The sequence below is a fragment of the Lycium barbarum genome, chromosome 12 (assembly GCF_019175385.1).
Source record: "Lycium barbarum isolate Lr01 chromosome 12, ASM1917538v2, whole genome shotgun sequence".
In the NCBI taxonomy this organism is placed as follows: domain Eukaryota; kingdom Viridiplantae; phylum Streptophyta; class Magnoliopsida; order Solanales; family Solanaceae; genus Lycium; species Lycium barbarum.
In genome coordinates, this window is record NC_083348.1 from 82,429,954 (window position 1) to 82,447,932 (window position 17,979).

The 17,979-nt window shown below is 33.6% G+C and overlaps 1 protein-coding gene across 4 annotated transcripts; it reads right to left on the bottom strand.

Annotated features, from left to right (window-relative positions):
• Positions 1 to 45: 45 nt before the first annotated feature.
• Positions 46 to 10,091, bottom strand: LOC132623292 (probable LRR receptor-like serine/threonine-protein kinase At3g47570). Of its 4 annotated transcripts, none has more exons than XR_009576188.1 (4): positions 2,975 to 10,091; positions 2,246 to 2,610; positions 1,691 to 1,760; positions 56 to 716 (listed from the first exon to the last, which is right to left on the bottom strand). XR_009576188.1 is itself a non-coding variant. In XM_060338026.1 (4 exons), the coding sequence occupies exons 2-3, from the start codon at positions 4,185 to 4,187 to the stop codon at positions 2,267 to 2,269; spliced, it is 1,557 nt and encodes a 518-aa protein (XP_060194009.1). In that variant the 5' UTR covers positions 4,188 to 7,758; positions 8,420 to 10,091; the 3' UTR covers positions 57 to 1,760; positions 2,246 to 2,266. The 4 variants fall into 4 exon arrangements, 2 of the variants coding, with proteins under 2 accessions (XP_060194009.1, XP_060194010.1); XM_060338026.1 differs by having other exon boundaries at positions 57 to 1,760; positions 2,975 to 7,758; positions 8,420 to 10,091; XM_060338027.1 differs by having other exon boundaries at positions 68 to 1,760; positions 2,975 to 3,678; positions 3,782 to 10,091.
• Positions 10,092 to 17,979: the final 7,888 nt, after the last annotated feature.

Sequence of the window (17,979 nt, forward strand, 5' to 3'; positions counted from 1 at the left end):
TTAGTTGTTACTTATACCATATGTATCCGCAGATTTTTATTTTTATTTTATATAAGCCATCTCCATTAGGTTGTGAGCCTAAGGTGTGGGGGTTTTGGCTTGACCCCTACCATGTTATATTAGTAAGAGAACTTACATTGACTAGAGGGGGTCATGGAAAACCTTGCCTCTAGTCTACAAAAGATGAATTGACAAAGCAATCCATCGAGAGGAACTAGCCTATACAATGTTCCTCCCAGTAATTAAGAGTACAAATTAGCTTACATAAAAATTACATTTTTCAAATCTCCTTCTGAAAGTAGGAAGTTGCCACTTATCAAGTTGCAGCAGGCCCTTTACTTCTCTAGGAAGATCCTGATAAGAAAGATATAAGATCCTGTTACCACTTGTAATAGCCTTCTTAGCCAAAAGATCTGCGATCTGATTTGTTTCCCTATAAAAATGAGTGATGACGACATTAGCTCCTCTTAGAATGTTTGATGTAGCTCTCACCAAGTGTTTGAGCTTCAAATTGTTGGTGTCCCTCTTGATCAGCATATCAGTTATCAATAAGGAGTCCATTTCTATGTGGAGGTTAGAGAAACCATTTTAAATGCACCAATTGATTCCAAAGCTTGCATCCTCCATCTCAGCATGATTGTTACTAGGACAGTTAATAGGAATAGAGAATCCCATTATAAAATCCCCTTGGTCATTCCTCACTATGCCTCCTATTCCTGCATTGCCAGTGTTGCTCATGTAACAGCTATCAGTATTATTTTGATCATTCCTCTAGTTGGTAATTTCCAATATACTGTGGTACACTTAAGAACAGGACACAGTCTTTCAATGTTATCACAGGTGTTTGACCAATTACCATCCATCTCAATGGTAGGAAAAGTGTTATTGATGATAGCTTTGATGTTCCAAACACACTGCTTAACCATATGATAATGAGAAAAGTCACTTCTATCACCATGCCTGCAAGCAGTCCAGGATTTCCATATTTTCCAACATATGACTACATGATTGCATCATTAATGTTATATCAGGCATTCCTTAATTAATTAAAACTTTATTATGCTTCTTATGAGTTGAATTCATTTGACACATACACAGTTGAAACATTCACTAGAGATAAGTACCAATTCTTCTTCTACTATTAGTTGACGCAAGATTTCAAGAAAAAAGAGGTGCAGTCTTCTCTCATAAATTAAAGCAGTATTTTATTTGCTAAATGTGAACTATAGGAGTTGTCATGCTATCTTTGTCAGTGAGAAAACAAATTTGTGCTGCAACAGACAGGAACTATTGACAATTGAGACCTAAGCAAAATTAATGATGTAGAAATGAAGCCAAAGTTGTTCTAAGCTCTTTTGCTTGTTATTAACTGCTACTTGGTGAAGGTTTTTATAATCCTCTTGGGACAATCCAGTTGCTGCATTGTAAATGCTGCTAAAGGAAAATGATAAAACAATATGATGCACAATACACGAAGTTGTAGTTCAACATTTTACACTGCTCTTCATGGACTCCTGAACTTGATATCTACGAATAATGATCATTAATAATATTATACTAGACATCCTGCCATACCAACTTTATTAGTAGACATCTTTATATAAAAGTTATTTGACACACACATATACTAAAACTTGAAATCGTACACAAGAGGGGAGCACAAGAAACAAGAAAAGTTCAAATCTCTGACCAAATGGTGGTTGGCATCTCAATTGGGATCATCCAAATTTGCTAACACCAGGTGGAAGAGGTGGCACTACCTGTAATAATATTAATTGGGATCAAACTTGAGTTGGCCTTGAGCAGAAGACCAATTGAGAAATAGGAAAAGATCTGAGTCTACCAGTATAATATATCAAGATACCTATTTTCCCAACACCATTTGCGTTAGACCTCAATTTCTTTTCTTATTTTTCCCTTGTTCTTTTGAACGCTTGAATTTATTGAACTTGAAGTTTTTTTTTTTTTTTTTTTGAAACGGGTAACTTAACTTGAAGTTTCTTTTTTAATGTCACTGGTCTTTGTTTTCCTTTTATTCTCCTTCTTAAACTAGACTCTTAAAGAAGTTGTCCTCCAATCCAATTCTGTTCTTCTTCGTTTTTCTCTTTTTACTACAGGGATATATATTTGTATGAAAACAATTAGCCAGTTCAACGTTTATATATGGTACAGACAAGACAATAATCCTTTCTATTCCTGAATAAGGAAAAAATTCCCCGAATATTTGAGAAAATTGGATATTTACCTTCACATGAACCTTGCTAGATCATTTGCGAAGGAATTCCAGTTTGATCTTCTTGATATTTGCGAGGACTTCTTTTATGTTCAATCTTTCATTGGGAGTTTCAGTTGTACAATGCAATGCCAACTCCAAAATATAGGACACACAATGCAACTTTTTCTGGAAATCAATATCTTCCGGTTCCATTAATGTGACATCAATAATCTCCTCTGGTGCTGCATGTAGTGAATTATAGACCCAACTCCTCATGCTCGAATTTTCTTTAAACATTTCATCATATGGCCTTTTTCTTGTGAAAGTCTCCATGACCATTATCCCATAGCTATACACATCACATCTTACAGAAACTAATCCTACTATTCCGTACTCTGATCCAATGTTCTAGAGTAATTAGTTTCTTAATGTGCCAAATAAATAAACGAAATTAATAGGTATATATTTGGAAGATATAAAAACAGTTGAATCTACCTTAAATAGATAAAAATAAAATAAATGAAGGTACAACATGAATGAAACAAGAGTAAGGAAATTAACTGAAGCGATATTACTGCAAGTTTCTTTTTCTTTATGGTCTTATGCATGAATATAGAGTTTGACAGTTATATTTTGATGTTTTCAATACCATATTTTTCATGCAAAATCTGTGATATATTACATCAAAACTCGCATAAGTACTAGTTAATGTACAATAACAGTTTATATTCAATAATGAGAGACCAAAAAGAAAGTTACCCGGTGCGATGTAGCCCATCATTGCAAATGTTTTAGTGTGAGCAATAGATTCCCCTTCTCCTAATAACTTCGCCAGGCCAAAGTCACTTACATGTCCAACCAGCCTTTCATCTAGCAAGACATTTCTAGGCTTCAAGTCACTATGTACAACAACTGTTACATAACCATGATGAAGATATTCCAAAGCAGATGCAACATCAATCATTATGTCTAATATTTGGATCATATTCAAGAAGTAACCATCAGAATGTAACCCCGGGCTTCCATTGGGCATGTACTCCAAAAGTAAAGATTTAAAATCTAAGTTAGTACAACTGGTGATAACTTTGGTAAGATTCATTTGGCGAAGGTTGTGTAAAACTTCGCATTCAGAATTAAAACTCTTGAATGCACCTTCAATCTGTAAATTAAACACTTTGATTGCCCTAACCATCCCATTTGCAAAGATGCCCTCGTAAACAGAGCCATAACCTCCATAGCCTATCAAGTGGCATTGGTTGAACCCTTGAGTTGCCCTTTCAACTTCAATGTATGAAATCCTGGCCAGTGTTGTTGCAGGATAGGATTCGGCTTGAGTTGGAACGTTTCTATTCCCACGTCTCCTTAACATAAACACAAAGATTGAGGCAAGTGCCATCAGTGAAGCAACCAATGGGACAAGTATAATTTGTAGCAATTTGCTTCTCCTTGACTGATGAAAAGACCTAGTCATACAAGGCCGGAAAAACAAATCACCACATAACACTTCATTTTCCATAAAAGATTGAGAGGTGAAATTAAGAAAAGGTCCTTTACTTGGGATTTCACCTTCTAATCTATTGAATGATACATCGAAATCCTTCATATATGGAAGTGCCTCTAATGATTTTGGAATCGTACCTGAAAGAATGTTATTGGATAGATTCGCTGATTCCAAACTTATCATTTTGCCGAGTGACTCCGGAATAGATCCTTGTAACTCATTATAAGACAAAGAAAGATAAAGTAAATTCTGCAAGTCTCCAACTGTGGAGGGAATAATTCCTGAAAGGTGATTCCTTGACAGATCTATGGATGTTATGTGATTCAAGTTACCGAAATCGGGAGGTATAGAACCAACCAAAGAATTATTTGATAAGTCAAGCACCAAAAGTGTAACACCCCGTAAACTTGAACTAGGTGTGAATGTGTAAAAAACTAGTGTTAAGATGATATTATATCTATATGAATCCATTCTTGATAAATTCAGGTGGAAAATGGTCGTTTTGAAGTCAAACCAACAATTGAAGTTCTTAAGGGCTCTTAAATTCGCCTAAGTTTTGGTAGATCTATCTTCTGGGCAATTTTCATGAAAATGTGTTGTGAATGTGGAAAAACTTCCTTGATGAAAGTTGTAGATCTTTGAAATATCTGCTGGAAATTTCGCCCAAAGTACGCCCAGAAAGTATGGGACGTCCTTTTAGGTCGTACTTCTTCCGTTTCTGGCAGAAAATTTTGTTTAAAATGGGTATGGTCTTATTTTGTTCCCATTTTTTTCATTCTCCCAAACCCTAAGGACGAAAATCATTCCTCTAAGTCTTCAAATCAAAGGTAAGGACACCCTTAACATTACTAATCCATTCTAACATCAAACTCATGATTCTTGTGACCAAAACTTAGGGTTTGCAGCATAATTCTTCCCAAAGTGATTCAAGCTAGGGTTTGGGTGTTCTTCATTAGGAAAGTGAATTGTTAAACTTTGTTTAACGTATTAAGGTATGTCTCTTTAAAAATAAAATCTTTTTTGAATATAAAGGTAATTTATATGTCTCTTTTGCAAACTCTCTTGAAAGATTGATTATCTATAAAAGCATGTTTTGAATGATATAAAGAATTGGTTTTACACTCTTGAAATCTATTACATGTTTTGATTAATGGTTAATGTGCGTGAGGGGACAAGCCCACATTAAACCTTGATTGTATTATCCTCTATATACGTATATGAAATCATAATCGTTTTCTTCTATAAGAGATGATCAATGATGATGGTTAATTGTGGGTATTGATGATTTTACAAAGGAACTATGACAAAGGAATCTTGTTTAAAGAAATGGAAAAGTTTTCAAGATTATCTATGAAATTATGAATTTTCGTAATGGCATAATGAACTTTAATGTTATTTGATGGTGTGACTACTTTGAGATAAATTGTGAATCGGCTTCTATGCTATGAACTTTGTTGTTGTGTTTGGCCTAGCTACTCGGGAGGAAGGATAGCCACTATGGATCCTAGTGTGATAATGCCTAGCCATTCGGGAGGAAGAGTGGCCACTTCCGGGTTCGCCACCTGGGGTGTGATTATGCCTAGCTATTCGGGAGGAAGGATAGCCACCGCTGAATTTCATATTCCGGTGTGGTGCGCTGTGACAAGGGAACCTCTACGGTTACCCCTTTGATGTGCTTGATTCTTGGGCCTGTATTGGCTTGTGTGATATTCTTATTTTCTCATGGAATTGTTGTTGTTAATTATGATCAATTGAAAGGCATACTTGAAGTTGTGTCTTGACAAGAGGCCTTATAATCGGTTTTGATAATTCTTATTGGGATACACAGGCTATATAACTGTTTTTTTTATATTGATTAATGGCTTTGTAAACTGTTTAACAAATGATATTAAGAATCATAAAGGGGAATGACTGTTTTTATACTATCTTTTCAGAACTGATTTCTTTAAGTATTATTATATTTTATTTTTATATTACTTGTTGTCCTCGAGGCACTCACTGAGTATGAAAGTACTCAGGCATACCATTGTTGTTTTTTATGGTATGTTAGGTAACGGAGAAAAGCAAGTTCGTGATACTCTCGACGCTTAGGAGAACTTTCTGTTGCTGTTGATTTGGTGAGCCCGCATCCTTGTTCGTGGGACACTTCCTGTTTTATTTATTATTCTAGATTTTCGGGCTGCGTCCCGAAGTTAAATGATTGTTGTGTCTCTTAGAAGCTCCATAGATAGTTGTCAGAATTGTGGGTAGATTGTCAAAGTCTCGTCCGACTTAATGGGTGTTTGCCACGTTTACGACTATTTACTTATATTAAACTTCCGCTGATTTTAGTTCATAATTGTAATCATCATATATGCAGTTACTTATAACTTTATTTAATTTAATAAGGAAAGATTATTAAAAAGGAACTTGATGTTACATTTATTTTATAAACTGTTGGAGGCGAATATTGAACCTGGCGGGTTCAAGTGTTATTATTGTGTCATTTAGGTTCTTTCGATGTTGTTCATAACATCGGATGTAGAGCTGTCAAAATGGGATGGCCCAGCGCAACCCAACCGAGCCCTGACGGGCTGACCCTTTTAATTGAAGGGCCTGCAAAATGGCAACCCAACCCAGCCCTAAGCGGGCCGCTCGCTAGGACGGGCCAGCCCTTTAAGTTTTTTCGTCTTCCGAAATAACATTTTCCAAGTGATTTTTTGGTACAATTTGAACATGAAACTTTTGCAATATGAAATATAATCTTCTACCACCCATTCTTTCCCAAATCCATATCAAGAGAATAAATATAAATTATTATTTTTAATCACTAATTCAAATCACGTTCAAAAGAAATTAAACATAATATAAATTTTAAGACTAAAAAAGTATTACTCCAGTTTCTAATTACTACTTTGTAGTAAGTACATTCTTTTTTCTCATTACTTTTTATCTTTTTGATTAATTTACTTATATATTTTTTAAATATTTATTTATTTATTATTCTTTTCTGGCCTCAAGGGCTGACCCAGCTCAACCCTTGAGGCCGGCGGGCCCAGAGAGGCTGGGCTTTTGAGCCTCACTTCTATATGGGTCAAATAAATCTTATCCCAACCCTACTTAAATAAAGGGTTAGGTTGGGCCGGCCTCGCGGGCCAAGCCCATATTGACAGATCTAATCGGATGTCTGTTACATCCAGGGTGAGTTTTGGGGCGTGACAAAAAGATCTTTGAGGCTTCACAGACTCATGGGTATTTTAGTGAGCCTATTTGAATTTAGATAAATATGTCTCAAAGAGGTAATGTTACGGATGCAATACGGTATCTTACCCAAAATTTGATTAGATGACAAATCAACAAAGCCCAACTCCGACAATTTGCAAAGGCACTCCGGCAAGGGTCCACTTAACCTATTATCATCAAGCCCTAAAATTTGAAGATTAGGTAAATTACATAATGTTCTTGGCAGTGATCCACTCAAGTCATTGCCGAATAGGGAAAAAGTGATTAAGTTACTTAAATTCCCAAATCCTAATGGTATCTGACCCCTAATTTCAGACCGATATAAATAAAATCCTTCAAGAGAAGTGGAGAGATTGCCAATGGAATCTGGAAGAACACCAATCAGAGGATTATCCCCTAATTCTATAACTGTTAAAGATATGCAGTTCACCAATAAAGTTAAGATACACAAATGCGGAGACGATAATTTATTATTGAACAATTTCAGCTCTTCAAGCTGTCTCAAATCTCCCATGAGTTAGGAATTGGGCCACTCAATTTGTTTCTGTTAAGATATAATTCCTTTAGATTTGAAGAATTGGAGATTGAGCTTGGTATAACTCCACCAATGTTGTTTACACCGAGATTCAAATACTCTAGATTTGTTAGCCAGCAGCGCGAAGCAGATGGAAGACTACCCGAAGGTTATTGAAAGCAAGTGCTATCTTTCTTAGAGTAGAGATATTGAAGAGCTCTTCCAGTATGGAACCACTTAATTTATTAAAATGCATAATTAGGTTATCCAATTTGTGAAGATTCCCCATCTCTCTAGGTATAATACCTGCCACATCATAGAGAGCAAAAAGATCCAAATTAATGTGATATTTTTAATTTTACGGTTAATTAGATTAAACGGTCTGTAATATGAATTCAGTTTGGAATACACTCCTTCTTTTATGTATTTTATTTTTTATAAAATTCTAAAAAGAGAATATGTATATATATATATATATATATATATATATATATATATATATATATATATATATATATATATATGTGTGTGTGTGTGTGTTTATTGAAAATCTTTGTTAATCCTTTGATTATAAAAAAATAGACATTTACTGAAATATGTATCTTTCGTTCTCTTTCAACAAGAATATTTAACTTCTTTTTAAATTTTATATAAATAAATACTTAAAAAATTAATTTATAATTTTAATTTATCTTTTAATACTTATATTTTAATGTACTTAGTTACATATGTATCTCATAGGGAGTAAAATTTCGATGTTACAGATGGTATAAGTGTTTGATTTACATTATCTGAAGGTTACCGATATTTTTGGGAATACTGCCTCAAAGTTGATTGTTTTTACTACTGAGAGTTTCTAACTTGGATAGGTTAGAAATAGAAGCAGGAGGTATACTCGTGAAATTGTTCTTATCAAGATTTAACATTTTAAGCTCAGAAAAGAAACCGAACCATATTGGTATCTCACCACTGAAATTATTGTACCCGAGATCCATCACCTTCAATAGACGTAAACGAGACAAACCTTGAGGGAGGTCTTCATGTAAATAATTTCTGCTAACATCGAGAGAAACAAGACATGAGAGGTTTCCCAACTATGGCGGAATGGACCCATGAATGTCCATGTCGGATACATTTAGTGCAGTCATCCTATGGTAGCGAGAGGCGCAAGTGACTCCAATCCAATCACATACAGAAGCTTGAGAATACCAATTTTGGGTTAAGGGATGAGAAGAGTTTAGAGTAACTCTGGCTTTGAAGGCAAGACGAGCAGATTGATCAGTGCTTATGTTTTTGCTAATGCATGTCTCTAAGAAGTAGAGTTGCAAGACTACAAATGAAAGAACGAACGAGTATGCTCTCTCCATGTGTACATGTGATTGTTATAGTAGTATAGAATTTGTGTAAATTAAATAAGGAATGAAGTATTAAACTATAAATAGGGATAAAAGTTTGCTAACCAATGAATACCCGATTATCAAGGAAAGAGGGCTATTGGGGCCAAGCAGTGCCGTAGATAAGGGTTCTAAATTTTCCAGAGGCAAGTTACTTGACTTTCTTAAGTAGGCGTTTGGTCAACTCATGGTTTCAAATCAGTGTTTGGACATACATTTGGAATCATGATTTCAAACCTCAAATCATCCAAAAAGACATGATTTGGGGTTTGAAATCATGATTTCAACTTTTTAAAATATAAAATTTAACTCATAAGTTTATATTTTGTAAAAAAAGATCCATAAGTTGGTAGATATTCTTAACAATTACCCCCATCAATCATTTACCAATCTCATTAACTTCCACCAACCTTTATTTATGTCTACCAACCTTTAATTTATGAGGGAAGATTATATTAAAGAGTAGTTACATTACTATTCATGTTAAATTTTCGTTTTTATTGAACTAAAGTTTGATTAATTGATGTTGCATTTTTTAAAAAGGCCTTCTAATAGTGTACTAAGTTTGTTATAAACTATGATTTGCTCATTTGGTAAGATTATATAATAATTGAGAATGTTTTGAGAGTTTTCACAATTTGTGGAGTTTTTATATCTATAAAAAAAAATATAACTTAAAATATTTAAATTGTATGTCCAAACATAATTTAAAATCATATCCAAACGGGCCTAAGTCTTCTGAAAGTTTGCCCCAAAAGAGGCGTTAGATTCCATGGAGTCTGTGACACGTTCTTTTTCTTATTTTCCTATGCAGTGTGACACTGTGACTTGACTGTCCGTCTTTGACATTATCTTAAAGCTGATCAGTTCTCTCATGTTATCCAATAGCATACTCATCTTGGTCCACAAAATAAATATTACTTTGGTCCACAAGATTTTAGTATATTGCTATGCCTTATCAGGATATTTTTCAAAAATTATTTGACTGTGAAGCATATATCTAGAGATTATTCTTGAGGTGAGATATGATTAACCCTCTGTTTTGCATTGTTGAAAAGAGCAATAGTGAGATAAAGGGAATTAAAGTAAACATGAACTATTTTATTCCCTCCGTTAGATTTTATGGTTGTGAATATGTTTAATTGAGCACGTAATTTAACAAAAAAACTTTTGAAATTTGTGGTCTTAAGTGTGTCATAGTAATATCTTTGTAGCTATAAAATCAGGTCCATTAAGAGCAAAATGAGAAGTTCCAAACTAAATTATTTTAAATATATAAGAAAGTATTTATTCTTTTATTAAAAATTAAAGGAGAGGGGGTATGTTTTTTCCCTAGTATGATAAGGACAACTAAAATAATTTTCAAATTCACTATTTTTATCATTTTCTTTTCATTTTGGTTAAGGTAAGAGACTTGTAAAAACACCTTAGGGTCAAGCTTAATGTCTGAGATACTTTTTCCTCCTCCTTTTTAATTGATTTTGTTATCATTTTTGCGCAGATTTTTTTTTTCAAAATTTATGTATATTTATTATTCATTTCGTTATTATTTTTGCACTTTATCCTTGACATTTCATCCACAAATGAAGAGGAAGCATAAATTAGGGCCTTATGGACCACCCAACCTATCCACTTAAAATTTCCAAAGAAAATTGAGATTGCTGACGTGGCTACGGGATTTGTTTCCACAGATAAATCCACAAGAATTTATTGTAGGAAGAATATTTCACATAAAAAGACTTTGTATCATCGAGAATTCCAGTAATATACGTACCTAAAAAGAGAAAGACCGCAACTGGCCAATGTGCCTACCACTGACTTGACTGTTGACTCAGGTATATGCTACAATACGAAATGCTATACTCCTATTATCTTTCCACGCGGAGCTTCTTTCTTTCGTATCTTTGAGCCCGTTTGGATTGGCTTATAAGTTGCTTATAAGCTGTTTTCAGCTTTTTTGAGTGTTTGGTTGGCCAGCTTAAAGTCATTTTGTGCTTAAAATAAACTCAAAAAAATAATTAGGCCCATTTGACTTAGCTTATTTAAAGCAGCTTATAAGCTGAAAACAGCTTATAAGCCAAAAAAAAATAAGTTAGACTACCCCAACTTATTTTTTTTAGCAGGCATAAGTCCATCCAAACAGGCTCTTTTTCGTTTTCTTTTGGTCTTTCTATTTTTTTCTTTCAAAATTCCTAAGTCCACATATTTGTGGAGCAACTATATAGAGTAAGTTTCACAACTAGGGGTGTACATAGACCAGGTTGGTTCGGATTTTTTAAACACCAAATCAAACTAATTGCGTCGGGTTTTAAAATTTATACACCAAATCAAACCAATAAAATTAGGATTTTTCAACCTCGGGTTTTCTCGGATTATTCGGTTTTCTCGGATTTTTCGATTTTTTTTTCCCGGAATAGTCTTGATACAAAACATAATACACTTTTACTTCAAATATTTCTTTAGTCCTAATAAGATACAATTATATAATTAAGGAGTTTCTTAAGAAAATAACACAAAATGTGAGAAGAGTGATAACATTATATTAAAATACTCAACAAAAGATAATAAAATCGGTTAAAATAAATATTGTTAATTAATAAGCCATAAAGAAAATGACCATAAACTAAAAATACTAAGTCATGCTAAAATAAGTATATCTAATAAGTATTAGTTACATGACAAAGAAAAAAAACTTAAGTTATGTATTTTCACTCTCTAAAACAATTATGCAAAACTAAATAATAGATATTCAACATTATTGTCATTCTTAATGGTAGATTGAATTTTTTTTATTTTATTTTATTTTTTTGTTAGCATTAGTGTTGAGTTGGTTTTGGTTTGAAATTTATTTGAGTTACTAACATCCATAGAATATAAAACTTATTGACATTCAAAATTCTAAGTTCAAGATAAAATAATATGATAATAGATTTTAAAAAATTACGAAAATTTTTAAGAAATATTTATAAATTACATTACAAATAAATAATTTTATATATAAAATATTTTAAAAATTGAATACATATAATGTCGGGTTGGTTTGGTTCGGTTTGACTTTTTTTAGCTAAAACCAAACCAAACCAAACCAATTATGGTCGGGTTTTTTTTTTTTCAACACCAACCCAAGTCAAACCAAACCACTAGTCGGATTTTTTTCTCGGTTTGATTCGGTTTATCGATTTGGTGCGATTTGTCGGTTTACTTTGTACACCCCTAGTAGCAACTATGTGGAGTAATTTTCACTACATAACATAGTGTTGAAAAAGCTGTATTTCACAATTAGGACATATTATATTATTAGGCAGATATATTGGTTGTGGCCAATCAGGACATTCTGTCCAACGTAACTACCAAAATACAATTTATTTTATTATGTGCACAGTATCTCTTAACTTCACTAAGATGATCTTTATGTGCACAGTCTTTTGAAGATCTGCTGCATTTTGTACGATTATTGTAGCATATCTCCCAGTAATTCATTTTTTAATGTGGTGTATTTTCATATATTTGTGCTAAATATTCTAATTTTAGAGCAATTATAATTCATACATGCTTTCCTTCCGCGAGAATTCTTTTTGTTCTAGATACGTACCTACATGTTACCTCGTTATTATTTGACATAATTACAGTCCAATGTCTTTCGACAATCTAATTTACAAAATAGCCAACAAATATATGAATTTGTATTCTTAAGTATAAATATACTTACAATACACACACACACACACACACACACACACATACATATAGCTATTATTTCAGCCAATTCATCAAAATAATACATTTTTTTGAAAATTTACAGAACTAGAATAAACGTACTTCACAATAACGTATTAGACATTATTTTATTCAAAAAATTCAACGGGCAAAAAAGTTAAAGGTTAACGGTGTTAAAGGGTAATTCATTACTGTGAGTAACGTTTTATGGTTAATCTATTACTGCGAGTAACGACTCTAAAGAATACAAAATCTAACATTGATTGATCTTAAAGTCGTAACTCAGAGTTATAACTTCATGCTAAAACGTAAATCACAGTAACATTTCTACAGAATCCAGGCACGAGCAATTAAATCCTGCAAAGAATTCTTCAAATTACGAACCCTTTTGATTGATGTAATTATAAAACTTTACCGACAATATTGATAACCCTTAAAAAAAAAAGTATCAATTAGCCTTACAAAAAGATACTAATTAGCCTTAAAAAAAATTGATTAGGATTTAAAAAATATGGATTAGCCTTATAAAAAAAAAGTATTGATTAGCTAAATAAAGTGGCAATTTTTCAATTTCAAAACAACACCAACAATGGGAAATTATGTTGACACCCAATTTTGTCCCGCCTTCTTCCAAAATATTTATTTACACTTCTAATATTTTTGGCAACTTAAGAAATAATTATTTATACTTTACTACAATTATTAGCTTTTATTAATACCAGGTTTCATTATCCTATTGTAGTCACTAGCTATTATTATTTTTATTTTTACTACTACCACTAATATTATTATTATTATTATTATTATTATTATTATTATTATTATTATTATTATTATTATTATTACTATTATTATTATTATTATTATTACCAGTATTATTATAATTCGCATTATAATTATTTCAGCATTTTTTACCATCTTATGCACACGCATCGCATTTATTTTCGCGCAATTAAATAATAGCGTTTATTCACTGATTGAACTTTAAAAATATTATCGCACGGCTATTACGACGTCATATACTTTTATTTTTATCTGAGCACTAATAGATACATATTTTTATATTAAATAATATTTTGGCACACGTTCATATATAATTAATTGAAGGAGGTCTTTATGCAAATTTAGAAGCCCAAAATAGCACAAGAAGAAAATATATTTTAGCCCATCCGCCCCAATCAATTTATAAACATTTTTCGGACTAGCCCATTGTAATTAGCCCACCATCCATTTAAAAGACAACCCGACCAGCCCACATTTTAATTCATCAGCCCACTACCCGTTAATAACCGGTCCAACATCAACAGCCCATACCCGTCTAAAATACACCCGACCCGGCCCAATCCTCTTATTTCATCAACCTAAAACCTAATGAACAATCGTCGCACCCCTCTTCTCCCTCTCTCTTCATCCCTTTCTCTCTCCTCGATGCAATCGGAAAATCACAGAGCCCCTTTCGATCATACAGGCCATACACGACCATTTTGGGGAAAGGAATTAATGACTCGTCCTTTCCCCGTCAGGTTTCAGCCAGGGTAAGTCGTCGTCATCTTCCTTTGTCTGTTTTGATCTGAAACGATTTTAATGGATTTTGGCCCTTTGTGAGTTCAAATCCATCTCCTTTATCAATCCCTTTTCGTTTTCAGGTACGAAGTTGAATGGATTTTTTGTCCGTTTCTTTCTTTTTCTGGATTGGGCATTTGAAATCCGAACGTTTGATTTGGGGTGGAGCATTTTGACCTACAGATCCCGCCTAAAATTGAAAACCCCAGGAAACCCTAGATGTTTCCTATAAATAATCGTTTTCTTGAGTCATTTAAAAAAGTCTTCAACCGCCTCAGTCACCTGAAAATCTAGTTTTCATCCGTCTCTATATTTCTTGATATCGATTCCAAATACTAAATCATTTTTTTTTGTTTTATTTTGCTCCTCATATTACCTCGAATCTGAGTGCATGCGAGCTCGGAAGTCATAGTGTTCGAGTGTGTATTGGAGACCCCACACCCATTTCGCTGCACCCGAAAAAGGTAATTACTCATCCTTTTAATTTAAGTTTCAATATTTGGGTTTCTTATGTGTTTGCTTGCTTTATCCCCTGTTAAGCTTAGTTATTATTTCATTTAGTTAGCATATAGTTGTGTGGTTTGCTTTTTTAGCATAATTAGGTGTTATCAGTGTGTTTCTGTAAACTACGTAGGCTAAGTTTAGTTCCCTATGGTTTACTAGTTGATACATCACTTAGTTAGTAATTTAGATAAATATTTAGTCTAGTCATTATCAGGCAGGCATGTTGTTTATCTCGGTTCACTGTTAAATAATGTATGTGTTAGTATAATTGCATGCTTAGGTTACCTTAATTACTTGTCTCCTAGATACAAAGTTGTTTAGCTCATCTATGCTAACTTGATACTGGTAGCAGTTCATCATGACTACATAATTGTTGTTTAGCTAAAACATATAGGGGTCTCATTTTAACATGTTTAGCCTTGAGTGTTCGGAATGTTTTCTTATGATACTATTTGCTTAGCCTTGGAATGAGGATATTCGGGTTAAGGTGGGGTGGCCTCGGTGGAAGACAAGATGCGAGAAGCGAGATTGAGATGGTTTGGGCATGTGAAGAGGAGAGACACAGATGCCCCAGTGCGGAGGTGTGAGAGGTTGGCCATGGATGGTTTCAGACGAGGTAGGGGTAGGCCGAAGAAGTATTGGGGAGAGGTAATTAGACACGACATGGCGCAATTACAGCTTACCGAGGACATGACCTTAGATAGGAGGGTTTGGAGGACCCAAATTAGGGTAGAAGGCTAGTAGATAGTCTCGTTATCCGTTCTTACTAGTAGTCGCAGTATCGCAATATAATTTCTTGTGCTCCGATTTATGCTATTATCTGTTATTTCGTGTGCTTTGATTATCCTGTGGTATCTGTGTCGACTGCGTTATTTTATTTTATATTATTGATTTTCCATTTTGCTTTGAATTTCTTAGCCTTATCTGACTTTTTTTATGCTTTTATGCTTTTCTTGAGCCGAGAGTCTTTCGGAAACAGCCGTCCTACCTTGGTAGGAGTAAGGTCTGCGTACACTCTACCCTCCCCAGACCCCACGATGTGGGATTTCACTGGGTTGTTGTTGTTGTTGTTGTTGTACTATTTGCTTAGCCTTGCCATGAGCATGCTTAAGAATCTATCTTCATATAATATCTGGTTTATTAAAATGATTATATGGTTCATCATTTGTTGGTTCATTAGTATGTCTAGTCTGATCAATGATTCAAGTATGAGTTAGTGGTTACTAGGCTTATGAAACTGAAATGAAAGAAAGTCTCTGCTAATTCCTCATATAGGAATTCTGTCTACTTTGTCCCTCATGTTCATGCTTAAACTGTTAAATAAGGTACAACCATCTAGCTTAAATATTCTTTGCTCTGAAACCAGTTTTTTAAAAAAAAAAGATTTCAAAGTGGTTGTCACTTGATTTGAGGTAATATGAAATATGACATACCTAGGCTTAGGAGGGTCCAAAATGTTTTGAGTTTCTCATTCAGTTTAGTACTACCCATTCCAGGATGCTAGGTTTTCTTCTTATATAACTATAATACCATGGGATCTTCTTTGACCTCTGAAGGCATAAAGGGAATACTAAATAGGCAGCTTGAACAAAGTAGGTCTTAGTTTGATTTTCTCTCTCCCTTTTGTCTCATCTTGTAGAGTTGGAGATTATTATATTGATCTATTCAAGATAAGTAACACGGTCTGTATACGATTGTCGATAATGTGTTTTATTCATCTTGCCTATTTTCAATCCTAGTTGCTATGTGTTGGATCTTGTTGATTCGACTATGAGAAAATGTTTGGATATAGATGTATTGTATGCATATATGTATACACCTGTATGTTGATATTTGAAGAACATGTCGTGTCCTGTCTCCCTTGATGATCAGTTTTCTCTTATCAGCACTTGTTCATTTTTTTAGTTTGCTTGAACTGCTATATGGCTATACATGAATCTCCCTTCTCATGCCCTATCCCTCTAACTCTTGTATGTCGGAGACTACTTTTGAAAAACTAAGAAATAAGTGATATGACCTACTTGTTGTTGAAACAAATGCTTCCCAACCTGTGTGCATCACTCTGCCCAATTAAGATTGCTCAGTCCACTCTTGACGAATTTTGTTTTGAGACTTAGTGTTTGTTTATGCTAATGGATGTGATAATAAATTGTACAAGTTCCATTGAATTGAAGATCATAGGATTAGATCTGTAAGGCATGTCACGTTACTGCCTATGCAATTATTGTGATTCTTATATTGCCAAGTATACCATGTTTGATTATGTATATATGTGTATATGACCAGTATACCCTAGTTAATACATTTATGGGGAGATTAGTGAGTCATTATGGATTAAGCTTGAACCCTCCCCGGTGTTAGCCATGCTTGAGATTCATGAAATCCCTTGGAACTTGTGCAGCATCGGGAAGACAGGGGCAAAAGCTTTCCAATATTAACCCTTTAAACATCCTTATGAATGTATATATGGAATATACTCAAATATACATAGCATGTATACAAGTCGTTGATCTGTTTGTTTTGAATTTACATTATATATGTTTAGCCTTATTTATTGATTACGTACTAATCCTTTTTCTTTCGTTTTTATGCATGACCATCGCGTACGAGTCCGAGGGACTCGTCTTTTTCCGCATTCGGTGTTGGGCTAAAGCCCAACATGATTTCTCTCTTGAGTCAGCCCCTGTCCGCAGCAAAAAAAAAAAAAAAAATAGAAAAGAATTCTGGGCCAAAGCCCAATAGCAAGAACAGATCACAACAACATTAAAATGGGCCGAGCCCATTTGAACATTTTATTTCCGTTGCTCTGTTTTTTTTTTTTTTTTTTTGTATATTTGATTGCTTGACTAACACTTACCTTCTCTTTGTTTCTTAGTTTAGATGAATTCTAGTAAAATTAGTGGAGATAGTTTAGTGATAATGGGTAGTTAGAGTTTGAATTTGCTTTCGAAATAACGTATTTAAAAGTTTAATAATCTAGCCTATTTCGTCAGTTCAAAATTTCTGTTAATTTCTATTTTTACAAGTCTAAAATGGATTGAGTAATCCGATTTCCAATTATCCACCTACTTCAAACTATAACTTAACGTTATTTTTATAAGCCCCTTTTTAGTCTTATGGTTAATTCTATTTAAAAGCAACAAGTGACCGTTTCTAGTAGTGATGGGAGATGGGCCTTTCTTTTCAAAATTTAATTTATGTCTTATTTTCCAAAGAAGGCCCAATTTCATAAAAGAGGAATTTATAGTTTTAAACTACTTTTCACATAATAGTAGGGAGCTAATTTGTTATTTGCCTTTTTAATCTTATTTTGTCATTTAATAAACTAAGCAGTCAAAATCAATTGATA